This window comes from Triticum dicoccoides, chromosome 5B (assembly GCF_002162155.2).
Source record: "Triticum dicoccoides isolate Atlit2015 ecotype Zavitan chromosome 5B, WEW_v2.0, whole genome shotgun sequence".
Taxonomy (NCBI): domain Eukaryota; kingdom Viridiplantae; phylum Streptophyta; class Magnoliopsida; order Poales; family Poaceae; genus Triticum; species Triticum dicoccoides.
The window spans coordinates 718,128,912-718,152,817 of NC_041389.1; the positions used below are offsets into that span (position 1 = coordinate 718,128,912).

The following is a 23,906-nucleotide window of genomic DNA, read 5'->3' on the forward strand; positions in this document are numbered from 1 at the left end:
CTCTTTCCATCCCGCAGGCTAATGCGGAAGAGCCTACCTGTGATGAGTATTAGCAAGCGCCCGCCACTGAATTGTCCCTATCTGTGATCGGTACGTCGAGTTACCCGCCACTGTTATTTTGAAAAAGTAGCAGTGATAGGTATCCGAACCTGCCCGCCACTAATTCTAGTCCACGGCTTTATTATTTTTATTTTTTTATTTTTTTGCCAAGGTAATACGTTTCTCATTCATAAAATAAAGATCCGGTTACAAGACACGTAATCACCGACATTACAGTAGTGAAAGGATAGGATAATCCTACACAAAAACAAGCGCTTGTTCCTCTCCTTCGGCATCACCGAAGCGACCACCAAGAGAGAGAAGACAAATCGCCTCTTCACCCGAGCTCGACGCGGCTCCATCGCTGATCTGCAGCTTTACGGACCTTCAAAGTAGTTTGCCAAAAGCAAAATCATTGTCGTTGAAAGAATCAGACCGGGGCAACGTGTCCCCGGACACGCCATCGACAGACCTGACATCCCCGCACGACTACAACGTCGCGGGAGAAAACCGGAGCTGTCAGCCTCCAACCACACACCCAGCACAGGATGCACCATCTTCCAGCTATCAACTGCGCAGGCCGCCGTCTACGCGTACTCCCGGACAACAAAACCTCCCTGCTCCACCATGACGTCGGAGACAACGCCACAACAACGGGGACAGAGCAGAAGGAGAGACACACCTGATGGAGTCGCCACCACCACCTCGTCGACACCATCCATGAACCCTAACTTCGCCGATCTGAAGGATCGGCAAACACACGATGCCATCAACTCCGAGACGCCGCCATGAAGGACACCGCCAGTGTGGGAGTGGAGTTGAGGCAGATTTATTCGTCCGAACGCCGCACCCACCACCCCAACGACGCACCATGACATACAAAACCAAAACCTAACTACAGAGCGGAGGAACGGGGTCCCCCCTCCCTCCCGCCGCCGGAGCAGCAGACGGAGGGAGAGGGGACCAACGATCTCGCCGGTGAAGATCGGTGGTAGGCTGGTCGCCTGCCTGGTCGCCGCTCCCGGCGGCTAGGTCAGGGAAAACGATTATCTCAAAAAAGGGGGGCCTACCTCGGCCAGGTCCACGGCTTTATCTAATGGTGGGGCTTGACCTGATTAGGGCAGTTGGGGGTGTATATATGTTGTGTATGGAAACCTGGAGTCGGTTTCCTTCCCGAAAATACAACCGACTGAGCTTACAGTCGATTTCCATTAAGAACCAACTCACAACTATTGTTATTGCAGCCGGTTAGTTACTTTGGAGACTGTTCTCCATTTATAACCGAGGCAGGTAACGACAATTTGTGTTGGTTTAAACTTTTTCAAGGAAAACCGACTCGAAAAGTAATACACGTTTTGTTACCAGTGGAGAGCAAGGGCCTCTTTTTCTCAGTGGCATTTTTTTTGAGTGGCAAAAGTTGCGGAAAAATCTTGAATATCTTGGCATTTTGGTGCATGAAAATTTCAAATGAAATTTGAATTCAATTTTTTTGTAGGCAGAATAAATAAATTTCAACCCTATATAAGAAAGGTAGTAGCACGCAGGTGATGAGTCCACGCAGCCTCAGCTCATTTTCAAAAAAAAATCCTTGTGGGGCCCACTTAGTAGTGGGTGTGGTTGGAATCATTCGTGTTGATAAGGCTGAAAAAAGGAGAGATAAGTTGTGTGGGACCCGCGAAGGCATCGGATCAGGCAGTTGACGCGTGAAACGTTTTCTGTCGGTTGAAGTCAAACATGTGTCCCATTCACAAAGTCTAAAAGACTAAAACTAGAACATAATTTCTTCAGTCTATTGTAGTGCACACACCACGTGAAAGTAACAAGCCCGCACATGTATTGGCGGCTATTGGTGCGGGACTACCAGTTGCTGCTTCAAATCATTGGATTTTAAACTATCCTGATGATGTAACTCGTGCTGTAACGTGTGATGTAGCCGTGTCTTAATGAAATAACTAGATCGGGATCGCGCCTCGGTGCGAGGGTGCCGGTCCAACATTTTGGTCAAGCAGTTAATGTCAAGTCAATAGTAATCCAAGTTTATAGTACATATTCAAACAAGATAAAAATACAAAAGAAAGAAGAAATATTCACACGTGATAGAAGCAAGACAATATGGAGTTCAACATCACCATGACATTATCGTAAGGCTGATCGAGTTTAGTGCATTCACGAGAACACAAAAGATAGCCATTTGACATTAAGTCTGATACTAAAAGCGTGAATGCGAGAGAGGCAGTGGATAGAGTATGAACATGATAAAACAGAACGAACTACAGAGTCATAGATATTAAGCATGCTAATAAGTGGCTTCATTCAACTGCCTTGTCGATGAGCTTCATAGGCAACCTGATGCAAACAATCTGTGAGATATATGGCATATAATGATTTCTCTATAAACAATCCTGATGATGTAACTCGTGCTGAAACCTGTGATGTAGTCGTGTCTTAATGAAATAATGAAATACAAGTGGCTCATGTAAAAAAAGAACTAGTAACTCTGACAATTCATATTACTCTACTGATATACTAAACCAGTGATATCTAATATAGATCGAAGGGAGTACTAAGCGCTCAGCTAGACATGTATATCTATATATATGTGTAGGCTCGAGAATCAAATAGCATAGAGCCATACACACAGCGACAGCAGAGGCGAGCCAGCACTTGGTTAGGGTAGAGAGACGTACCACGTACGGGACGAGAGAGATGGCGGAGACGGCGATCACGGCGGTGCTCTCCAAGTTCGGGCAGCTGGTGGCGAGCGAGGCCAACATGCTGCTTCAAGTGGGCGATGACATGATGCTCATGCGCGACCGTCTTGAGTGGCTCCAGGCCTTCATCCGCGACGCCGACCAGAAGCGCCGGGCCGGCACCGACTCGTTGAGCCAGGTGTGGCTGCGCCAGACGCGCGATATCGCCTTCCAAGCTGAGGATGCACTCGACCAGGTCTGTTTGGGTTGCCTTGCTTATGCGCTGACTGCTTTCTAATGTTCTCAAGAAATCCTTATGCTTTTCTTCTTGTGCGAAAAAATGGTTTGCTATTGTTAGTATCTACCGTGATGGCATCCTTCCTTTCTCTCTGATGTGTGTGTGTGTGTGTGTGTGTGTGTGTGTGTGTGTGTGAAACGGTAATTTGTGTTTAATTATTAAGATTTGCTAAACAATATCCGACTAGTTTTCTTCTTTCAAGCCACCGAACTCTCTTTGTAAAATAATATGTTCCGTTTCTGTTCCAAAAGAATATACTTTTGTTCCAACAATAGTCATCATTTTGTTCCATTCATTTTTACAGTTTCGTTCCTTAAATCTGATTCTTGGAAAAAGAAAAATCACCGGTGTTGAATAGACACTCCATAACCGTTTGTTTTGCTTGAGTAGTTTGAAATACAGTTTTGTTTTGATAAATATCAGAAATGAGGGTGTAAGTATATACTAGCACGTATGCCCGCGCGTTGCAACGAGAGAGATAATTGACGTGTCCACTAAACTGTTCATCTGCATGACCCAATAACATTCGAATTGTGACCGACAATGGCAGAGAGGCGCACGCTGCAGAAATTCATATCAATAGTGCGTTAAAAAGCATGGTACACATACTATACTTTTGGTACGGTTTTTGTACGACGATTCTGATCTCAACAAAACGATTCTATTAAACGTGTTTTAGGCCATATTTGCATATGCTTGAAGACTAGTAAAAAATTGTCTACGTCTGACAGAAATGACCCTAGTTCGTTGCATACAATTCGATGCTCCTATTACTGTTGCGCATAACGTTCGCACACTGCACAGCAATGCATATATGTGTGCCACTCTCACGTCCCTCGGTATTAATTCTTTTTTATTATTGCATTGCATGCATGCCACGCACTTGGTGTTAACATAAATTCCTTTGTGTTATTCTCTCCATTTTTTTAATCTCTCTTTCTTTTTTTATCCATACTGATCAAACATTTTATTCTCTCCTTTTTTTATTACTCCTATATGCCCATTGAAATCGATCATTCGTACTCCCTTCGATCCATATAGGCCCTTGTAACATATTTCATATATATAAAGATGATATAAAAGATATATTGTGTGTTAGGATTTCCCAAAATACACCATAGAGCAATTAATTAGTTTAATTAAGTTTATTCCATCAACAGATTTCAAAGTGTTAACAGGAATAAATAATGGCACGCTTGGAAACTACGCATTTTTTAATCAAATTATATATACAAATTATTTTAATCCGAATTACGGTTGCAAAATTATAGCATAATCATGTTTAACCTATTCTGTGTAAATAATACTCCCTCCATTCCAAAATGTAGTGCATACATATTTTTTGGAAAGTCAAACTTTGTAACTTTGATCAAGTTTATAGAGAAAACTATTTATATCTACAATGCCAAATATATAATATATGAAACTACATCTTCTGATGAATCTGATGATATATGTTTTGCATTTTAGATGTAAATATTTTTCTCCACAAACTTAGTCAAAGTTTGTGAGGTTTGACTTTTTTTAAAATCTGTATACATTACATTACGGAATGGAGAGAGTAAAAAAGTCCAAGAGAGAAAGGGCACTTAATGTTGGACCACGGGTTACTTAGAGAAAATATAAAGAGCTTTTCAGTAAAACATACGAGGACGGACGAGCAGAAATGCTCCGTACTTTACTAATAGGTATAGATATAGATTGACCTTCTTTCTCGCAAAACAAAAATATATATTGACCGTTCAACCACCGTATTAATTTGGGTCAGTAAGATTGGATGCATCTCCAGCTAAGCTTGGAATGCTTCATTTATACCCCTAATCATCGGAGATGCATTCCACCGGCAAGGCTCCTGGGCCCGTTCGGTTCTCTGTTGAATTCCAACGCAGCTGCTGGGACGTAATCAAAGCTGACATTTGTGAGGCCTTTGACAAGCTCTGCGCCCTCAACAGGAGATGCTTTCACAAGCTGAATGAAGCTTTCATCACTCTCCTGCCGAAGAAGCCCGATGTCGAGTCCCCTTCGACTTTAGGTCGATCAGCCTGATTCACCTTGTTGCTAAGTTGTTCGTGAAGGTGCTCTTTATGGGCATCGCTCCTCGCTTGATGGTCTTCCTCAACCAAAGTGCATTCATCTCTGGGAGGAGTATCTATGATAATTTTCTCCTTGTGCAACAAATCGTGCAATTTTTGCACAACCTGAGGCTTCCCAGGGTGCTGGTCAAACACTACATAGCGTGTGCCTTGAACTCATGTGCTCATCAACGGTGTGCCAGGGGCCCCGATTGAGCATGCCCATGGGCTCCAGTAGGGTGACCCTCTTTCGTCGATGTTATTCGTCCTCATCATCGATGTTCTTAACTTCCTGATGATGCACGCTGCCAGCTCCGGCATCCTCCAGAGCCTCACCACGCACCACGTCACGTCTAGACAATGTGGTGATCTTCTGGCATCCCACCAAGACAACTTACAGGCAATCCACGAGCCCTTGCGTGTCTTCGGCGAAGCCTCGGGAATGCGCACCAATTTCTCCAAGTGCTCCGCCACCCCAATCCAATCCTCGCCGGAGGTGGCTCAGGCGGCGTCGAACACCTTTGCCTGCCGCATTGCATAGTCCCCATCACCTATCTCGGCCTACCACTCTCGGTTCTAAAGGCCCCCACGTCGGCTCTGCTTCCTCTCATCGACAAGCTGGCTTGCAAGTTATCCACTTGGCACGGCGCCATGCTCACCCGCGGAGAAAGTTGTCCCTGGTCCGCCAATTCTCAGCGTGATGCCCATCCACATGCTCATGGCGATCATCCTCAACAAAACCCTCCTCTCGCAAATCAATCGCATCATCCATAGATTCCTTTGGATTGGCCGGAAGGATGCTTGCGACAGCCACTATCTAGTCGCCTGGTCCAAGGTGTGTCGGCCGCTCTCCGTGGGTGGCCTGGGCGTTCACGACTTGCACAAAACCAGCATCGCCCTCCGTGTGCGTTGGTTGTGGCTATATCGTACGGACAACTTCCGCCCGTGGCAACACGACTTTCACACCTCCCCTCCAATCCCAAGGTCAATGACATCTTTCATGTTTCCACAATTTGGCATGTTAGCGATGGCCGCTCCTGCCGCTTCTGGACCGATCATTGGATCAATCGCAGGTCCGCTTCTGAGATCGCCCCGCTCATCTACGATCTTGGACCGCGCCGCAGACACAACCTACGTCTTGTCCAGGAGGGTTTGCACTTGCGTTCCTAGGTGCAGGATGTTTGTGGCGTGCTCGGCGCGACTGCCCTCATCTAGTACGTCGACCTTTCGCGCCAGGTCAGACTGATTCACCCATCCGAGAAGCTTAAATGACGGTGGACAAATTTGGGAGTCTACTCGGCCAAATCCTGCTACGACCAGCTCTTCATCGGCGCTGACCCTCACTGGCACCTGAGATGGAAACCTGGGCTCCGCTCGATCGGGATCAAAGTACATCTTTGGCTGGTACTTTAGGACTGGTGTCGGGCAAATGACCGCCTCGCCCGCCACGGTCTACCACACAACACCACTTGCATCCTGTGTGATTAAGGGCCAGAGTACATTTTTTTTTTTGAAAAAAAGGGCTTTATATTACTTAAAAGATTTAAGCATTACACCCGGCATCTGCATAGGTAAGATGCACACAGTCAAACAATATCCTCTCGGTTCAAAAGAAAAATAATAAAAAAGGCGAAATACAAGGAAAACATGTAGTATCCGCATAACGCCTAAAGCGGAGGTGGGCCAGAGTACATGCAACACTTCCGCGGTGATTGCCCCTTCTCCCGCCTAGTGTGGCATGAGATTCTCTCATGGTGTAGACTTCCTACCTCCATCCCCTCCAGAGATGTCCCATTCCTCAACTGGTGGGCGGCCTCCTTCCTCTTGACTCCCATGGCTATGCACAAGGGATTCACCTCCATTGTCTCCCTCACCGCATGGTGGGTGTGGAAGCATAGGAACAGCTGCTCCTTCGATGGCCGGAGCCCCTCCATCAGCATTATGACTGACGCCATCCGTGACGAGGCACGTCTGTGGGCCAGAGTAGGGCCGACCGGCTTGCTAGGCATCCTGCCCTGAACTAGCTTCTTGTGCTTTCAACTTTGGAGCTAAGCATCCCCTCCTATTCTGCTTAGGTTGTTGCACTCCTAGGCCAACCTTACCAGTAAAAGCTCTTTCTACCTACCAATGAAAAATACGCAAGCTTTGCGTATTCGTGAAAAAATATACCCCTAATCATATTAATCAAAGTAAACATAAAATCTGTAAAGCCACAAATACAATTTCGGCTAATGGATATTACATATCAGAAATGAGAACAAATGTTTAGCAGTCATTCACATGCAGACAATTTTTTTTTCTTGTTGAGGATATGTGGAAGATTTAATTAATGCAGATAAATTTGATTATTGATAACTTGTTAGATGATGGACTGCTTGTAACTCCTAAATGGTTTTTTTCGTTGAGTAACAGGTTGACCTTAAAAGCAAGGGTTATCGAGGTTGGAAAGTATGGCAAAAATATTTGACTGGTTTGTGCACCCAAATCGCCATTCGACACAGGTTGTCTGTCCGAATCAAAATAATCAATAGAAGACTACAAAAAATGTTGGAGAACCAAAAGGAATACAAGATTGAGCATAGACCATTAGCGACATTGGCATCATCCACTACGGCCACATCAGCATGGTATGCGACCTGTTTCAACCTTATAATTTACAAGTGTAATTGTTGTTTTTTTCTTAGAACAAACGAGGAACCACTTTATTTTTATTTATGTAGCATATAAATGTACAAGGGGTTTGGAAGAGACTTTTTTCTTTTGGAAAAGAGAGTTAGAACCCACGTTCTCTACATTGATGAGGTCAGACTTCTGTTATTGCATAGTTTAAGAATCTAACATCACAAAAGGGAGGACAGTGTTAGAAGGGATAGAGAGGGATGATTGGCGTAATGCGTTGTGATGTTGTATTGAGCCTCGAGGGCGAGTATATATTGAGTACAAGACTTGAAGAACAAGATGCCTCATAGAGATAAGATGGAAACAATTCCTATCTAATCCTACAAAATCTCTAATACAAAATATATCTCTAACATCCCCCCACAGTTGTAGCGGTAGCGTTGCAAACAACAGGAGCGTCGCGAATGGTCAGACTAGAGAGAATAGCAGCCGACGGGCTGACATCCCCCCGCAGACACAGCGGGAGCGTCGTGGACAGCGTCGCGTCGTCGAATGTAGAGGAAGGCGACAAGTTGTTCAAGCGAGCTGATAGCCCTTTGTGCCGATGTCGATGTAGCCGAGAGCGTAGAGTGGTGTAGTCGTGGTCTAGGTAACCGTGCGAGGGACGTCATGGTCGATGTCGAGTCGGGGTGGCCAGTGTCGAGGTTGTCGCAGTGGACCAGGAAGAAGAGCGGCGGTGGTAGTCTGAGTAGGCAGCAGCGGCGGCTAGGTTAGGAGAGCGTTGGCAGTGCTCGAAGTAGGCGAGGAAGAACCAGACAACGTGACAAAGACTAGTGTGGGCGGTGCTATTCCCATGCCTAGCAAGGCGGCGCGACGCATACCACACATAAGGCGACATGCCTAAACGGTGAAGTGGACCGCCTACCGTGGCGTGACGGCCCGAAGAGCGATGCAGCAGGAGCAATCGGGTCGGGGCGACGCCGGGGAAGACCTTAGGATGGCGGCAGGGACCGCGTGCCACACTCGCTACGGCCAGATGGGGCGACGCAGTGGCAGTGCGAGGGTCGTGCAGCCACGAGCATGGCCTGGAGCGGACGGCCTTGGGGCGGCGGTAGACCACGACTGTAGCACTACGGCCCGAAGAGGCGATATAGCAGCAGCACGTGGGTCGGTGCAGCTATGGGAACGACATTGGGGCTGGTGGGGACCATGTGCCACGGTGCTACAGCCTGAAGGGGCGACGCAGCGGCGGCGTGCAAGCCAATGCAGCTGTCGGGAGAACCACAGGGCAACGCAGCTGTAGACCGATGCTTGATCGGAGGAGGAGCATGTTACTTGGGACAGTCTTCTTGGGACCTGCGAAGGCGCGCAAAACCGATGGGCCAAATCGGTCACATGGTGTAGATGAGGCAGATCGCGGGTGGGTGGGTGATCAATCCGATCGCGCGCGAGGTCGGGGACGCCGCTCGGTGGAGGCTGGGTGATGGTAGAGTCCGGGAATAAGCCGACAACGACGGTTGGCGTGGGACGACGTGCCGCGAGCATGTCAACACCAGCACCCGGGCTGCCAATGCAACTCGGACGCCCGAGCGGGGAAGCCCGAGCGACCAACACAGCTACAACACCCGAGCGACCAACGCAGCAACGACGCCCGAGCTCGAGGCGACCAACGAGCCTGACGCAGCTAGCGACGGGGCCGGCAAGGCAAACGGTCGGGCAACCGTACAAAGGTGGTGGAGGCGGGTGGTGACGTGGAAGTCCCGGTCGGAGCTAGGCGGCGATAGCTGGTGCAGGGCGACGGGCAGGCAGACGTGCAAACAATGGTCAAGACAAGTTGCCTCATCGCGCGTGCTCACCGGGTCGGAGAAGAGGCCGGCCGGTCGCGCCGGTGTCAGAGTGAAGGCACGCGCAGGTCGACGGCGGCGGCGGGCAACGCAAACCGATCTTAGATCGGAAAACCAAAAAGAAAAACATCAATCGAAGCGACGGGCGCGCGAGAGAGAAAAACCCGGATCGATCGATAGCAAAAAAGACTCTCTAGGGCAGCCGGTCCACACGACCGGCGAACAAACCCTAGGTACGGGCGCTGCCGGCCCCGGCAGCGATCATGGAGACCGACATCCCCGCGGGCGACGTTTAGTGGAAGCGGCTACAGCGACAACTAGGGTTGGGATCGGTTATGTTGATACCATGTTAGAAAAAATAGAGAAGGATGATCAACATAATGTGTTGGATGTTTTATTGGTCCTTGAGGGCGAGTATATATTGATTACAAGACTTGAAGGCAAGACGCCTCCTAGAGATACAGCAAGGAAACAATTCCTATCTAATTTTGGACAATCTCTAAATACCAAATATAATGCAACTAAGTCCATAACCAGGATGAAACTGCCAAAATAAAATAAGATTACAGCATCTATAGCCGAACTTGGCAAATCCGACCCCTCAAGCACCCGCGGAAGCGCCCGGGCGCACCCGCGGGCACTGACCGGGCAGCCCTCATATTTGTCATTCTGCATCCGGGTATCTCATATCCGGCACCTTATATCCATACTAACCATGCACACGTTGATCTATCATACGTGATCAAATGACGGACAACAAAATTGAGCTGCAAAGGAACACAAGATCGACTACAAACGGACATAGCATACTTCACCACATCCAAAAGATCATAGTTCGTCCACAAAGAAGTTCATAAACTTCTACTACTATAAACGATATAAACACTGAGGAGGAGGGGGGCGGAATAACCACTTCCTCATCGGGCCTTTGCCCTTCCGGTCGCAGGCACAACTATAGGCGTCCACGGCTAGTGGAGGTTCTTGGCCGTCGGACGACGAGGTGTAGCTGTCACCGACGTCGGAGTCAGAGTTGGAGAGGACGGTGAGCCCCTTCATCCGACGGACCGACCTATCCTGCTCCCGCTTTAGCCTTGCCACCCTGAGCCTTCTTTGTCGCTGCCTCCTTGCCTCGCACTTTGATTGCTCAATAGCTAGCCAGAGCGCCTTGGCGTTCTTCCGTCAGAGGAGGCAAGCGTCCGTCGGAGGCGGCAAGCGTCCGTCTCCGCCGTCGTGAGGGAGCGTCAGTACACCCAGGCGAAGAAATGCGCATCCTCGTCGGCGTCCGGCTCCATCCCGCAGCAATGATTCACAGACTGCTCCGCCGCGTTCCTCTCCCATGCACGCTGCCTCTCGCGGCGCGCGCCTCTGACTCCGGAGTACGCGGGCCGGCCAGTGGCGCGGGCACAAGCACCCAGCCCTGGTCGCGTGGAGGAGCGGCCGGTGGGAGGAGGAGATGTCGCGGGGCCGGCGCGGACTGTGCTGACAGGGCGCCGCTGCGCGCGGACTGGGAGGTCCAGCTCCGGCGTCAGCGCGCACCAGCGTGGGAGGTGCAGCGTGGGAGGTGCGGCTCCGGATTCGGAGCTGCCTCCGGTCTCCACCTTGGACCGCTCCAGTGCAATGCAGATGACAATCTCCTCCTCGTAGTCGAGCTCCGCGCCGGAGTCACTGCCAGAGTTGCTCATCGTGGTGGATGGGATTGGAAACGGAGAGGGAGAGGAGTGGACAGAGCGACAGAGGGAGAGAGTGGGCTAGGGTTTGAGCTCGCCGCCCGGATTGGGGTTTCTTGTGGGGTCCGTGGTGGGTTGGTCCTGTCAGGCGGACGCGCCCGAGCGTGCCGAGGCCGCCCCATATCCACTCTATATTTGGGCTGGATATGAGGGGTGCCGGCAGCACAGGCGTTTATCCGCGGTTTAAGAGGTCTGGTTGGGTCAATTTTTTACGACCGGTCACTAACCGAACGGCCTCCCAGGCGTTTGAGACGGGTATGAGAGGCCCGGTTGTAGATGCTTTTACATGATGTATCTTGTGTCACTAACCCTGTTAGTGGACAGTCTCCTCATTAGTTGAATATAACCGGGGGATCGTCTTCCATTGGTTGCACTCAAAGTCCATATGGACGTGCGGTTCTCCTCCCATCGAAGACAGGGCCACACACAGAGCCAAATTATTGCCCTAAAGATGAACTGCAAAAATTTGAGAACTTTCTATTATTAAAAGCACAATCATTGAGACAATTCCATATAGCCCAAACTAAAGTGCATACTCTCGCACGGTTCTGAGCCTTCGGCTTAGGATGGATGCCTACCAACCAGTTACCGAATATGTTTGCAATACTCGTAGGCGGCGACAAGCTATATGCTTCAAGAACAGTACGCCACAAAAGAGATGCAAACGGGCACTCAAGAAACAAATGCTAAATGTATTCACTGTTGTCACAAAAACAACATTTTGTGCAACTTTTCCACCTACGTTTTCTCATATTATCCTTGGTTAGGACAATTCTATGTCCAAGTACCACATAAATTTTTAATATTCAACGGGACTTTTAGTTTCCAAATATTTTTTATGGAAAGGCTAGCCATCATTGATGAGGTATGCCTACATACATTTAACAGAGAGGACACCTGAAGTGTGTAGCTTCCAGCGGAAAGTATCCGGCTACTATGTCATGTTGACTGACATCTACCTATTAACCTGGTGTAGCCAAGCTATCCAATTATCCCCAGTGAGAGCCCGCCGAAGCTCAATATTCGGTGGGACATACCCCAACACTGAGGGCTCATTTGGTTTCACCGATTCCCTCGGGTATCCCGGCCTTATCCCTGGGGGAAGAAATCACGGGCTAATCGGGCCCTGGATTATTCGACCGTCAGTTTGGACATCCACCAGACAGGGATATCATGGCCCAATCCACGACCTTTCCACGGGGGCATAATCCACGACCCCGGACATCGGGGAGGAAACCCCATCTCCCCCGTGCGAACGCAACCTCCTTGGTCTACAGAGCCCCCTCGCCCCGTTCGTCTTCCTCTAGTGAGAAGTGATAAGCCTACGACCTCATCGTCTAATCTAATTTGGTTGCTGCGGCATATTTCCCTGCCCCTCCCCATGTTGCCCAAATGGTACGAGGGATATTTCCCTGTTGTGAGAGGGGATCCCATGAGCACATGGAAAATCTCTCCTAGGAGTTTGCTACCCTGGGTTTTGCCTCCCAAGCAACCAAATGAGCCTTGATGCAATAGAAACACCTTTCCGCCGAACAATGTTGCATAGGCTTGGGTATTGAACGCCCAGGGGCGTGTTGCCCAGCCAAGTGTCCTCCAAAAATCTCGTGGTTAGGCCATTACCCATTGAGGAGGGACCTCTATGGAAAGACTCATTATTGGCTCTCATCAGTCCTTTCCAGAATGCCGAGTTTGTCAGTTTTGCCATCACTTTGGACAATGTCTTAGAGTTAAGATATTTATTTCGTACAAACTATTGCCACACCCCATCCTCAGCGAGTAACTTGAATAATCATTTGCTGAGAAAGCACTTGTACTTGATCTCAAGGTTCCACACCTCGAGGCCCCCTTGATCCTTCAGTCTAGATATAATATCCCACCTAGTCAACCGATATTTTCGTTTGGGCTCATCACATTGCTAGAATAATCTGGACCTATAGTAATCCAATCTTTCCTTACCCATTTGGGTATTTCAAAGAATGATAACATGAACATCGGTAGACTGGTAAGAATACACTACCAGAATCGTGATTAAGCCTGTGAGCCAACATATATTCCCGTCGGCCCCGCGTAGACTCCCAGGAAAATGTCATTCTACTGTGGGCCAGACACTGACCGACAGGTTTTTTCACCATATTCCTGTAGGTTCTGAGCAGGCGCACAGGAAAAGTATATCCCTGTGCGTCGCGGCCCACAGGAATCGCATTCGGCCCTTCGCGCCCGCGGGCTGCCGCTTCGCGCCATCGGGTTTTTATTGCGCGCGCATTTTTTCGGAGAGGCCCACCCTTTTGTCTATTTTCCTGTGTGTTTGGGCTCACAGAGTTAGGCCCAATACAAAAGGAGAGGGCAAACACGTACAGCCTCCATCCCCAATTCAGTCGTAGTCTCCAGAATCCTCTCGATCCCCAATCCAGTCCTGCGCTTCACCGCCGCCGCCACCATCGTCCGGTCCACAGCCGGAGCCGCCGCCACACCATCCTCCGGTCCACCGCCGCCGCCGCCACACCACCCTCCGGTCCACCGCCACCGCCGCCACACCATCCGCAGGTCCACCGTTGTGGCAGCAGCTACACCATCCTCCCATCTACCGTCGCGGCTGCCTCCCCTCCCTGCGGAAGGCCGTCCTTCCGCCTGCATCTTCCTCACCACTTGCGTAGTGCCGGTCTCTGCCTCGCCACCCGCCGGAGCACCAGCATCTGCCCCCCACCAAGCTCCCGTACTTGTCCCCCCATTCAGATTTACACGTCTTCACCTCCGGCTGCCTGTACTCCTCTACTCGCTGCCTCACAAGTCCCCATTCTCCATATCTCTGGTAATATATTACCTTCTTTTCCTAGATCTACGATTTGTTTGCTCTATTTCTTGTGTAGCGTACAAGCTTCGTTGGAACTAATTTAGGCACATCTGATTAGTATACGGTTGATTTGGATAAGTTCAAACACCAATTTTTATGGGTTCCAACGCAAAACTAGTTGTACATGACCATGTACAGTTCTTTGGTGTGCAAGTTGATTTGGACAGATTAGTTTTGGTTGTTCTTAGACGTAAGTTGGAGCTTCTGTAGCAACATCAGTGAACAGCTAGCATGTAGCTTATGTACATGACCATCTAACTGTTCATTTTTTCTAGGTTGTAGCTTCCGTGACACCTACCTGCTATTTATTTATTTATTTAAAGTGAATTTAAGATCTATAAATCCTAGAATAATCTTATCTTTTCATATTCCAGAAACATCAGTGAACAGCTAGGGGAGTTGGCTGGCCACCCTTTTCGACGCCGTAATTTCCCAGCTTGAACAAGTATATTGGTAAGTTATAGCTTTGAGCTCTTAAATTTATGTCTGAAACAATTGTCTTTTTGTGAATTGTTATTTGTGCTGCTGCCCTTTAGTATGCTATTATTTTTCTGAAATAGCCCCATTTCTGTGAATTTTATTTCAGTATGAGTTCTTGGTTAAATAATGGAGAACCGTGATTGGATGTATAGTGGATGGGTGTTTGGTCAAGTCCCTTCTAATATATGGCTTGAAGAAACTGCACGATTTATAGACCGGGCCTTCTCTTCCGTAGCTGAAGGTGGTAAAATTAAGTGTCCATGCGCCAAATGTCGGAATTATTTTCCGCAAGAAAGGCACATTGTAGAGAAACACTTGTATAAACATGGGTATAAGCCAAATTACAAAACCTGGACAGAACATGGTGAGAGTTTTGTAGCTGCTGCTGATGGATCTGTCCCTTTAGTACATCAAGAGGGCTGTAATGAAACTGATCGAATGGACAATATGTTGGTTGACTTAGGTGGTAGCCATCTTCCACCGGTTACTGAGGAGCCAACCTCCTCTGCCAAGGCTTTTTATAGGATGGTCAGTAGTGCCGATGAATTGGTACATGAGAACACAAAACACTCACGTCTTTCTGCTGTAGCTCGTTTGCTGGCTATGAAATCACAATACAACATGTCCATTGCACATTTTGATGATACCTTAAAAATAATCCATGAACTTTTGCCTCCTGAATCTAATTTGTCCTAAGACTTCTACCAATCCAAGAAACTCTTAGAAGGTCTTGGGATGCCATATGTCAAAATAGATGTGTGCAAAAATAATTGCATGTTGTATTACAAAGATAACAAACATAAAGAGAAGTGTGACTTTTGTGGCACATCTCGTTACGAGGAAGGCCAAAAGAAAATCCCACGTAAAGTTTTGCGGTACCTCCCTCTAAAAGATAGATTGCAAAGGCGTGCTAATGAAGAAAATGCAGAACTCAGGCGTGCTAAGGAGATGCCACAGCAGAAAGTAGATATGCATGGGCAGCTCATAACTGTATGTACAAATTAACGCCCAAATTCTAAACCAATGGATCTCAACTTCTCAATTATCAACTCGAGTAACATTTCTTCCTTTTGCAGGCACTTTTCAAGGAGATAGGAAAAGAGTTGCCAGCGCATATACTACATATACTAAGCCATGGAGCTGTTTCGCAACCAGAAGTAAGTGTATGAGAAACTTGAAGTTATCTATATCATATGGATGAATGTGTGATGTCCACTACTCAACTTGAATTTGTGCATTCCTTCTGACCTGTCTACGCTGATGTAGCTGCAATATCAACATTATGTTGCATATGAGATTTTTTTTCATGTTTTATATCAAGATATTTGGCTGTTTGCATCTGTGAGCTTGTCTACTCTCATAAGATTCTTTAGCTGTTATGCCCAATTTTTTTTTTCATGTTTTATATCAAGATATTTGGAACTTCAAAGTAGCTTGGACATGTAAATGAAAAGAAAATCCATTCTTGGTGCCAAGCATTAATCAATAAATGGAAATTATTTTGTTCTGTTGTCTCCACTTATTATCCAACAAAGTATTGTGTTTTTATTGTTCTAAATCAGATTAAATAACAATTTGGTTACTTGGGCTTGATTCAGGGGACAAATAACTCGTCTCAAGCCGGCTCACAAGCGGTTGATGGCAACAATGATGTCATGGAGTCGAGCGAGGAGAACGACACCACTGGGAATGTCGGTGATCAGATCGTTGACGCAGCAGCCAACCATGGCGGAAACTGATTGCTCAAACAACATGATAACATCAGACTGTAGGTGGTCTTCATACGCTCTTTTGTGGACTTGTGTATCCAGTATGGTTTAGGAATGAGAACTAACATCTGGTGGTAGTTGCAAGCCGGCGTATTTTGCTAGTATTGTTGTAGTTGGAAGGTCCTTTTGTGGATGGTACCATTGTAGCCTTGTAGTGCACTTTGTTGATCTATATGTATGGAACTAATGATGATATATGAAGTCTGATGTTGTCATATAAATCTATTCTCACATGGTCTCTGTGAAATAATGTAACATCTGTAGAATCTGGGTTAAGCACATTGCTTTTTCGGCAGGAATATGAAAAAAAACATCATGATGCAACAGTGACGGCCAACGGCTGACAGGAATGCACGAACGTTGCAGCTTTCCTAGCACAAATTCCGGTCGGCTGAACCTACAGGTATAAGTTGGTAGGAATGCCTCCTAGTACAAATTTCCTGGCGGCCTTTCCTGATAGGTGGTTGACAGGAATATGTATTTTCCGGGAGGCATAAATCTGACAGAGCATTTCTTTCGTGTGAGCCAACCGCCAGGAATAACCGACATCAATAATATTCCTGTGGGCCGACCGGCAGGCATATTGTTTCATTCCTGGCAGGCTATGGCTGTCGGTTGTTCCTGTCGGTTGGCCGACAGGAATTATATTCCTGACGGCCAGTTTTATTTTCCTGACGGCTGTTGGCCCACACGCTTAGTCGCGTTTCTGGTAGTGATAGCATTGGTAACAACAAGATGAGCCGCCCAGGACAGTAATTTAGCCTTCCAACTACTGAGTTTTTTTCTAAGTGGTCCTAAATGTACTTCCACTCATTATTCAAAAGCTAGTGATAATGCGTTGGGATACCAAGGTAGCAGAATGGAGAGAACCTAGCTCGCAATCATAGAATTGCTTATACTGGTTCTCCTTTTCTTTGGCATTTACAAAGCAGAAGAACTCACTCTTGTGGAAATTAATTTTGAGACCAGACAACTCTTCAAACAGACACAAAATTAACTTCATATTTTTCCGCCATCTCCATTTCATGCTCCATGAAAATGACTGTGTCATCTCCATATTTTAATATTGACAACGCACAGTCCAGCAATAGTGGAATGAGACCACCAACTTGCCTGATCTCCTTGGCTCTCACAATTAGCACTGCTAGCATATCCATAACGATGATGAAGAGGATGGGCGACGAAGTATCACCCTGCCGTAATCCCTTTATTTGGAAATAATGGCCATTGCCATTATTAAAATTAATGCCAACACTGCCATGCTGAACAAAGATATCAACCCATTGACACCACTTGAACGCAAAGCCTTTCACGCGCATGTCCTATTGGGGGAACGGCCACTTGATCTTATCATAAGCTTTTTCAAAATCCACCTCGAAGATAACTCCATTGAGCTTTTTTGAATGCAAATCAAGAATGGTATCCCCCCCCCCCCAACCCCCCAAGGATGTGTCAGCCATCCATGAATGTCATCTGAGTGGACCTCACCACTTTATGATCAATCGTTGTTATGTGATTAGTAGAAATAAAAATAAATTGAGCAGGCAAATAGGAGGAACCGTTGACTTTTCATTGCGTCCTCCTTTGGAAGTAGAGTAATGGTGTCAGATTTCCCATTGTATAATTCTACAAATATTAATTGGCATCAAGTCCCCATTAATGACTCCCAAAATTCTTATATATAACTCAGCAGGGAACCCATTCTCATTCAGTGTGATGAACTAGGTTGCCGGAGATCCAAACAATTGCTTATAAAGAAATAAGTGAAATTCTTTTTAGTTGGTCCTCTTCAACAATCGTACGATCATCTTGTTCTAGCTAAAACATTTTATTTTTTCCATGTTTTCTAGTTGTGACCGGATAGGATTATTTAAGTATTGTTATCCCCTTCCTGAACATGGCTAATCTTTGCACGATGGAACCACTTTACTTCCTCCTCACATAGAAGCTTCGCAAGTTGCCCATCCGCATCCCTTTTAGCAGCATGTTCTTCTGTGTTGAGGGGGTTAGCCTCTGCTTTAACATCTAAATCACTAATCAAACCATGAAGCCTCTCCTTTTCTTTTTTGTAAACACCTGACACACTCTTTGGCCATCCTCTGAGGAATTTCCAAAGATGGCGAACCTTATTCTGCCATCTATCGGTGGGACCGCGACCCCTATCCTTTTTTTTGTAAACTCCAATTCTCAAGCATTACCAAGTGTGGTGCCATATACTCGATGTACACCGACTAGTGGTGATGTACACCCACTAGATGTCATCCTCCTCCTACTAAAAGCAACTTCAAGCCTAGCGCTTCATCAACTACAACTACGGGCATAGGTGACCCTTCCATCTTCGGAGGCACCTCAACGATAGGATGGTCGAGCATGGGATTTTCCCTTCGAGAAAGGAGGCAAGCGGGGACATCTTCGACTACATGAGGACGGTGCCCAAATGGGACTCCTACCCGGAGTCGAGCGCAGAGGCCGGGCATGGGATCTTCCCTTCGGTCTTGGAGGAGAGTGATGATTCACCACATCCTACGATGTTCATCTTTGGAGGCGTTATGCATGAGGAGGTTGAGCATGGGACTATCCTTTCAACCAAGGGGGGCGTTAGGAGTTGAGAATGGAGATGTTTGCACCACAAGTTCTTAGATCCCCATATATGATGAGATGCCATAGACCATCATATCACCATCATCGGCTTTTGGATTCATCCGATGGTGATGGCCCTAGTAGTATAGAATACCTCATTGCAACCAGTTAATACCCCTCATCACACACAGCCATCGGGTTTGTCGCTATCAACTTGTTGCTGATGTTAGAGGTCATCACAAAGGGGCGACCACACATTTGTGATGTGCCACATATCACAAATGGGGATTGTCTAACAATTGTTTCCAATGTGCATCGGCGCATCTCATCTCAAATGACAACTATCCTTTTCAACCATCCATTCTTCACATTACATCCATAATCATGCATTTATTCACATTCACATAAGTAATATCCATAACCATCCATTCATTCACATTCACGTATGTGACATCCATATAACACACCAAGTCATCCAAAAGATAAAATAATAGATCATATTCATATATGAACCAAGATAATACATAGAGAATCCAATTGTTGCCATCTTGTAGACCACTCAATTGTTAAGGTGATCTACTAGAGGAGTGTTCAGTTCAGCATCGAAGCATGGCCATCCTTTTTAGGAACTTGGTTCGTCGTGACACCGTTTAGCAACTACTAGTATTTTAGCATGGTCTCCTCTCGGCGGATCCGAGGATTCTTGTTTTCTTTGCGGTGGATTCGAGGACACTTATTTCCCGGCAGCGGATCTAAAGACGGATGTGCATCACGATCAGATAATACACCGTTGGAAGAAAAATACAAATCGATAATGAAAAAGAAACCACATAGCCGTTGAAGGACTCCTGTGCTTATTTCTTGCGCCAAGGAAGGTACCTAGCAGTCGACATTAGGCAGATATTTAGTTTCTGCACCATCTCGATTAGATCCATGAGGTGGTACAGTGCTTCCATGTCATGGTCGAGATCCATCAATGCATGGCTAAGAGGTGGGAGGGCGGCGACCAAGAGGTGGAGAGAAGAGAAGAGCGGACTACTGTGATGGAGGAGTAGCGGGCAAGTGGGATCGACCACGTAGAGGGGAGTGGCGAACGAAAGGTGGAGGGGTGGCGAAGGGGCTGAGAGAGAGAGAGAGAGAGATGTCGCAGTCATCTCGTTCATATCTGGAGAGAGTGATAAGGGTTAGCAATGAGCCAACTTAAAACCTGCACACTCAATAATATGTGTTAGCAATGTGACACCTCACATCGCATATGGGTCAAGATGGCAGTGAGGCCCCGAAACCCGCGTCCCCGTGGGTTTTTACCCTATTAGGGGACGGGGATGGGCGTCTTTTTAACCCCGCGGGGCTGTTGTTAGGTAAAGTATAAAACCCAACATGTTTCACAGGTTTAAACCCGTTTCAACAATACCCGAACCCGAAACCCGCCATCCCCGTCAAAGTACTACAACAAACGTATTCGAGGAATACAATCTTGAGAGTGATGATGATCATGGACAGCCATCTTGCTCATTCTCTTCTTTGCGAGCTCCATTCCTTATGTCACTCTTCAATGAACGTGTTGCTAAAAAATGGCCAACGTCTTTTAGGATGAAATCTGAGCTAGACGGTTACTTGGAAGATGAGCTAGTTCCATTGTCCAAAAACAAATTCAGTGTGTTAGATTGGTGGAAAGTTGGTGGAACACGCTATCCAACTTTGAGGCGGCTAGCATGTGATCTTTTTGCAACTCCGGCCAGCACGGTTGCCTCAGAATCAGCATTTAGCACAAGTGGTAGAGTTCTAGTTCTAAGCGGTAGAACTCCAGTCCTTATGTTTGCTTAAATATACCGATTTTCCCGTGGGTTTAGAAAACCCGATGGGTTCAGGGGACAGGCAAAAGGCTAGCCCCGCATACGGTGATGGGGACGGGGACGGGCTTCCGAATTTTTCGTGGGGATGGGTTTGAGAAGGCAAAACCTGGTGGGTTTCGTCCCCGTTGCCATCTTGACATATGGGTCTTTTGGGCTGAGTGTTTGTCAGCAGTTGTGCCCGCCGCACTGGGCGCGCTAGCCTTTTTGGCCCACCTCTTCCCAAATACACACAATTGGGCATGCGTGTGTGGAAGTTGTTTCAGAAATGAGTTTTGGCTGACCGTCTCCAATGAGGGGTCTTGTTAGACCTGATCTGTAGTGCCCGCCACTCAAAACAAGAATACGCATAGAATCCCATATTTATATATTTTGCAGACTCATGCAAGCGAACAAGTGTAAGTACGACTTCCATTCGGGTATGTAAGGCCCCCTCGTATTTTGAATCAAAATTTTATCATGAATTTGACTAACAAAATGTGAGTTATATGTAACAAAAATTACATCATCGGAAACTTCCTTCGAATACGAATCTAATAGTATACTTTTTGTATCATATAGCATTTTTTTTGCTACTCAAATTCATGGTTAAAGTTTGACCCAAATACGAGGGGTCTTACATAGCCTAATGAAGGTGTATAACCGTCATAGTCAATCAAGCTACTGCTATGCAAAATTATAATTGTTTATGAAAAAAAATTGTAGAGGACAAATGTATTGACGTGGCGTACTACATCTAACATGCTTTGACACTATGCGTTCTAAAGTTAATTAATCAATTGGCATCAATCACTCTATTCAATTAACAGGCGGGATGGTTATAAGAACGCGGTGGGTTTGGATGAAGATGTGAAGACACTTGAGAAAATGCTGCTTCATAAAGATCAACCTCAGCAAATGTTTGTGTCCATACTTGGGGAGAGTGGTGTCGGAAAGAAAACACTATTATGTGCTATCATCGGACATACTGATGTGATTTATGAGTTTGAAATTGTAGTTTGGTTCAACATGCCGGCAGATTACACCACAGAAGATCTCCTCCAAGAAATCTACGATAGAGCATGTGAAAGTGCACCACAACATCATCCAAATGAAGGCATTAATATCGCTGATAAGCTCCGACACCTCCTGAAGAAAAAGAGGTATTTGGTGATTATCGGAGGCATATGCTCCAAAACCATCCTCAACTGTGTGAGGGTGAGCCTACCAGATGACAATAATGGTAGCCGTGTTGTGCTCGTGTTGGACACTGAGAGCGAAGAAGTAGCATGGCATGCTAACACCATGAACAAAGATGGCATAAATGGAATCCACATGTTGGGCCGTTTGGATGAAAAGAGAAGTAGGCAATTGTTCTGTTCGAGGGCCTCGAGGAAAGAATTGTCCGATGTGAAGGAAAACGGGGAAATGAGCAAATACAGCAAAATTGTGTACGATATAACTGGGGGCTACCCTCTGGCTATAGTGCTCCTGGCTGGACTCCTCCGATTCAAGGAGAAGCCAGGGCAGTGGGAAGCAGTGCTGCAACAGCTCAGGCTTATACCAAGAATGGAAGATGCACAAGGTGTTGAGGAAAACAAGATAACTGAATCTGTACTGTCCAAGGGGGTGCATATCGAGTGGCAGATGAGCCCTATAACAAAAATTAAGCTCTCCACAAGAACAACCACCATCGAGAGGGTCTTCTGGGCAAGTTTTGAAGACATTCCAAATGACCTCAAGTCTTGCTTCCTCTACTTGGCCGCCATCCCAAAGAATACAACTATATATGCTGATGAGGTTGTGAGGATTTGGATGGCTGAGGGTTTCATCAAGCCGCAGCAGGGCAAGACTTTGGAGGAGCTGGGTCACGCCTACCTCAAGGAACTGGTCTTGAGATGCCTTGTTCATATTGATAAGATGAACGATGTTGGCATAATTGCGAAGGTCGTCGTTCACCAAAGCCTCTATGGTTTCCTCCATTCAGAGGCTCGCGAGGCTGGATTCATGGATGTTCATGGCATGCATGACGTCTTTGTTCCACCATCGGTGCGCCGGCTCTCTTTCACGAGTTTCAAAGGTGGACATATGATGAGATTCACCAACAAGTTCTGTAAGCTACGTTCCATCATATGCTGGGTCCAGGAGAAAGACCGGAGCAATGACGGCCAAGGAGTGAACCAGAAGCGCCGACATGATCTCAAGTTTCTTTGTGGGTCCAAGTTCATTCGTGTAATCTCTGTACATGGATTATGGATTAAGGAAGTGCCGAATGAGATTGGTCGTGTGGTACACTTGCGATACCTAAATGTTAGTGGCTGCAAGGACCTGAAGAAGCTTCCCTCCAGCATCAAGAGCCTGCTCAACTTGCAGACACTAGACATAACGGGGACTCAAGTCAAGGAGATTCACCCATCCTTCTGGAAGATAAAGACGTTGCGCCATGTGTTTGCAGACGAGCTCACACTTCCAGCATCCATCAAGGAAGAACTGGAGGAGCTGCAGACGCTATGGGGTGTAAAACCTGCCCCAGAAGGAGAATGGGATCCAGGGAATTGCCCACTGCACAAGATGACCAAACTCCGGACACTGGGTCTGCAAGGATTCAAGCAATCTAAACATGGGGCCGCACTTGAGAGTGCTCTCAGGAAGATGAGTCTCCTTCACCACTTGGACTTGATAGGCGATGAGATCCCTTCATGTGTCTTCACGGCACAAAACCTTCGATGCCTTGAGATGGTAGGGCTTCGTGGCACAATCAAATGGCCCGAGGTTGCGTCGGATGTTCGCAAGGTCCGGCCAAACCTCGTTCGGCTCACAGTGGTAAAGGGTAGCAGCCAGGAGGTGCCCGAGCACATCAAGGACCAACTGCACGGGATACTAGAGGTAAGCGGTCCATAGTGCCGGACTCTGCCTTGTCATATTATCTACTAGTACAAGCCTTCTTTGCCCTACAAACAAGAAGAGCTGCAGCATAAGGTGAAGGAAAGTGCCTCGTGCCTTTTGTTGTCACTCATGTCTCCTCCAAATATATTTACTGTGTGATACAAATAATGTATTATTTTATGTATATATATATTTATATTTATGTATGTATGTGTATGC

General features: G+C 46.9%; 1 protein-coding gene across 1 annotated transcript; it reads left to right on the top strand.

Annotated features, from left to right (window-relative positions):
- The first annotated feature begins 2,858 nt into the window (after positions 1–2,858).
- On the top strand, positions 2,859–23,750 carry LOC119312938 (putative disease resistance RPP13-like protein 2). The gene is made up of 3 exons (XM_037588730.1): positions 2,859–2,985; positions 7,512–7,726; positions 21,632–23,750. Exons 2-3 carry the CDS (start codon positions 7,644–7,646, stop codon positions 23,700–23,702), a joined length of 2,154 nt encoding a protein of 717 aa, XP_037444627.1. The 5' UTR covers positions 2,859–2,985; positions 7,512–7,643; the 3' UTR covers positions 23,703–23,750.
- The last annotated feature ends 156 nt before the right edge of the window (positions 23,751–23,906 follow it).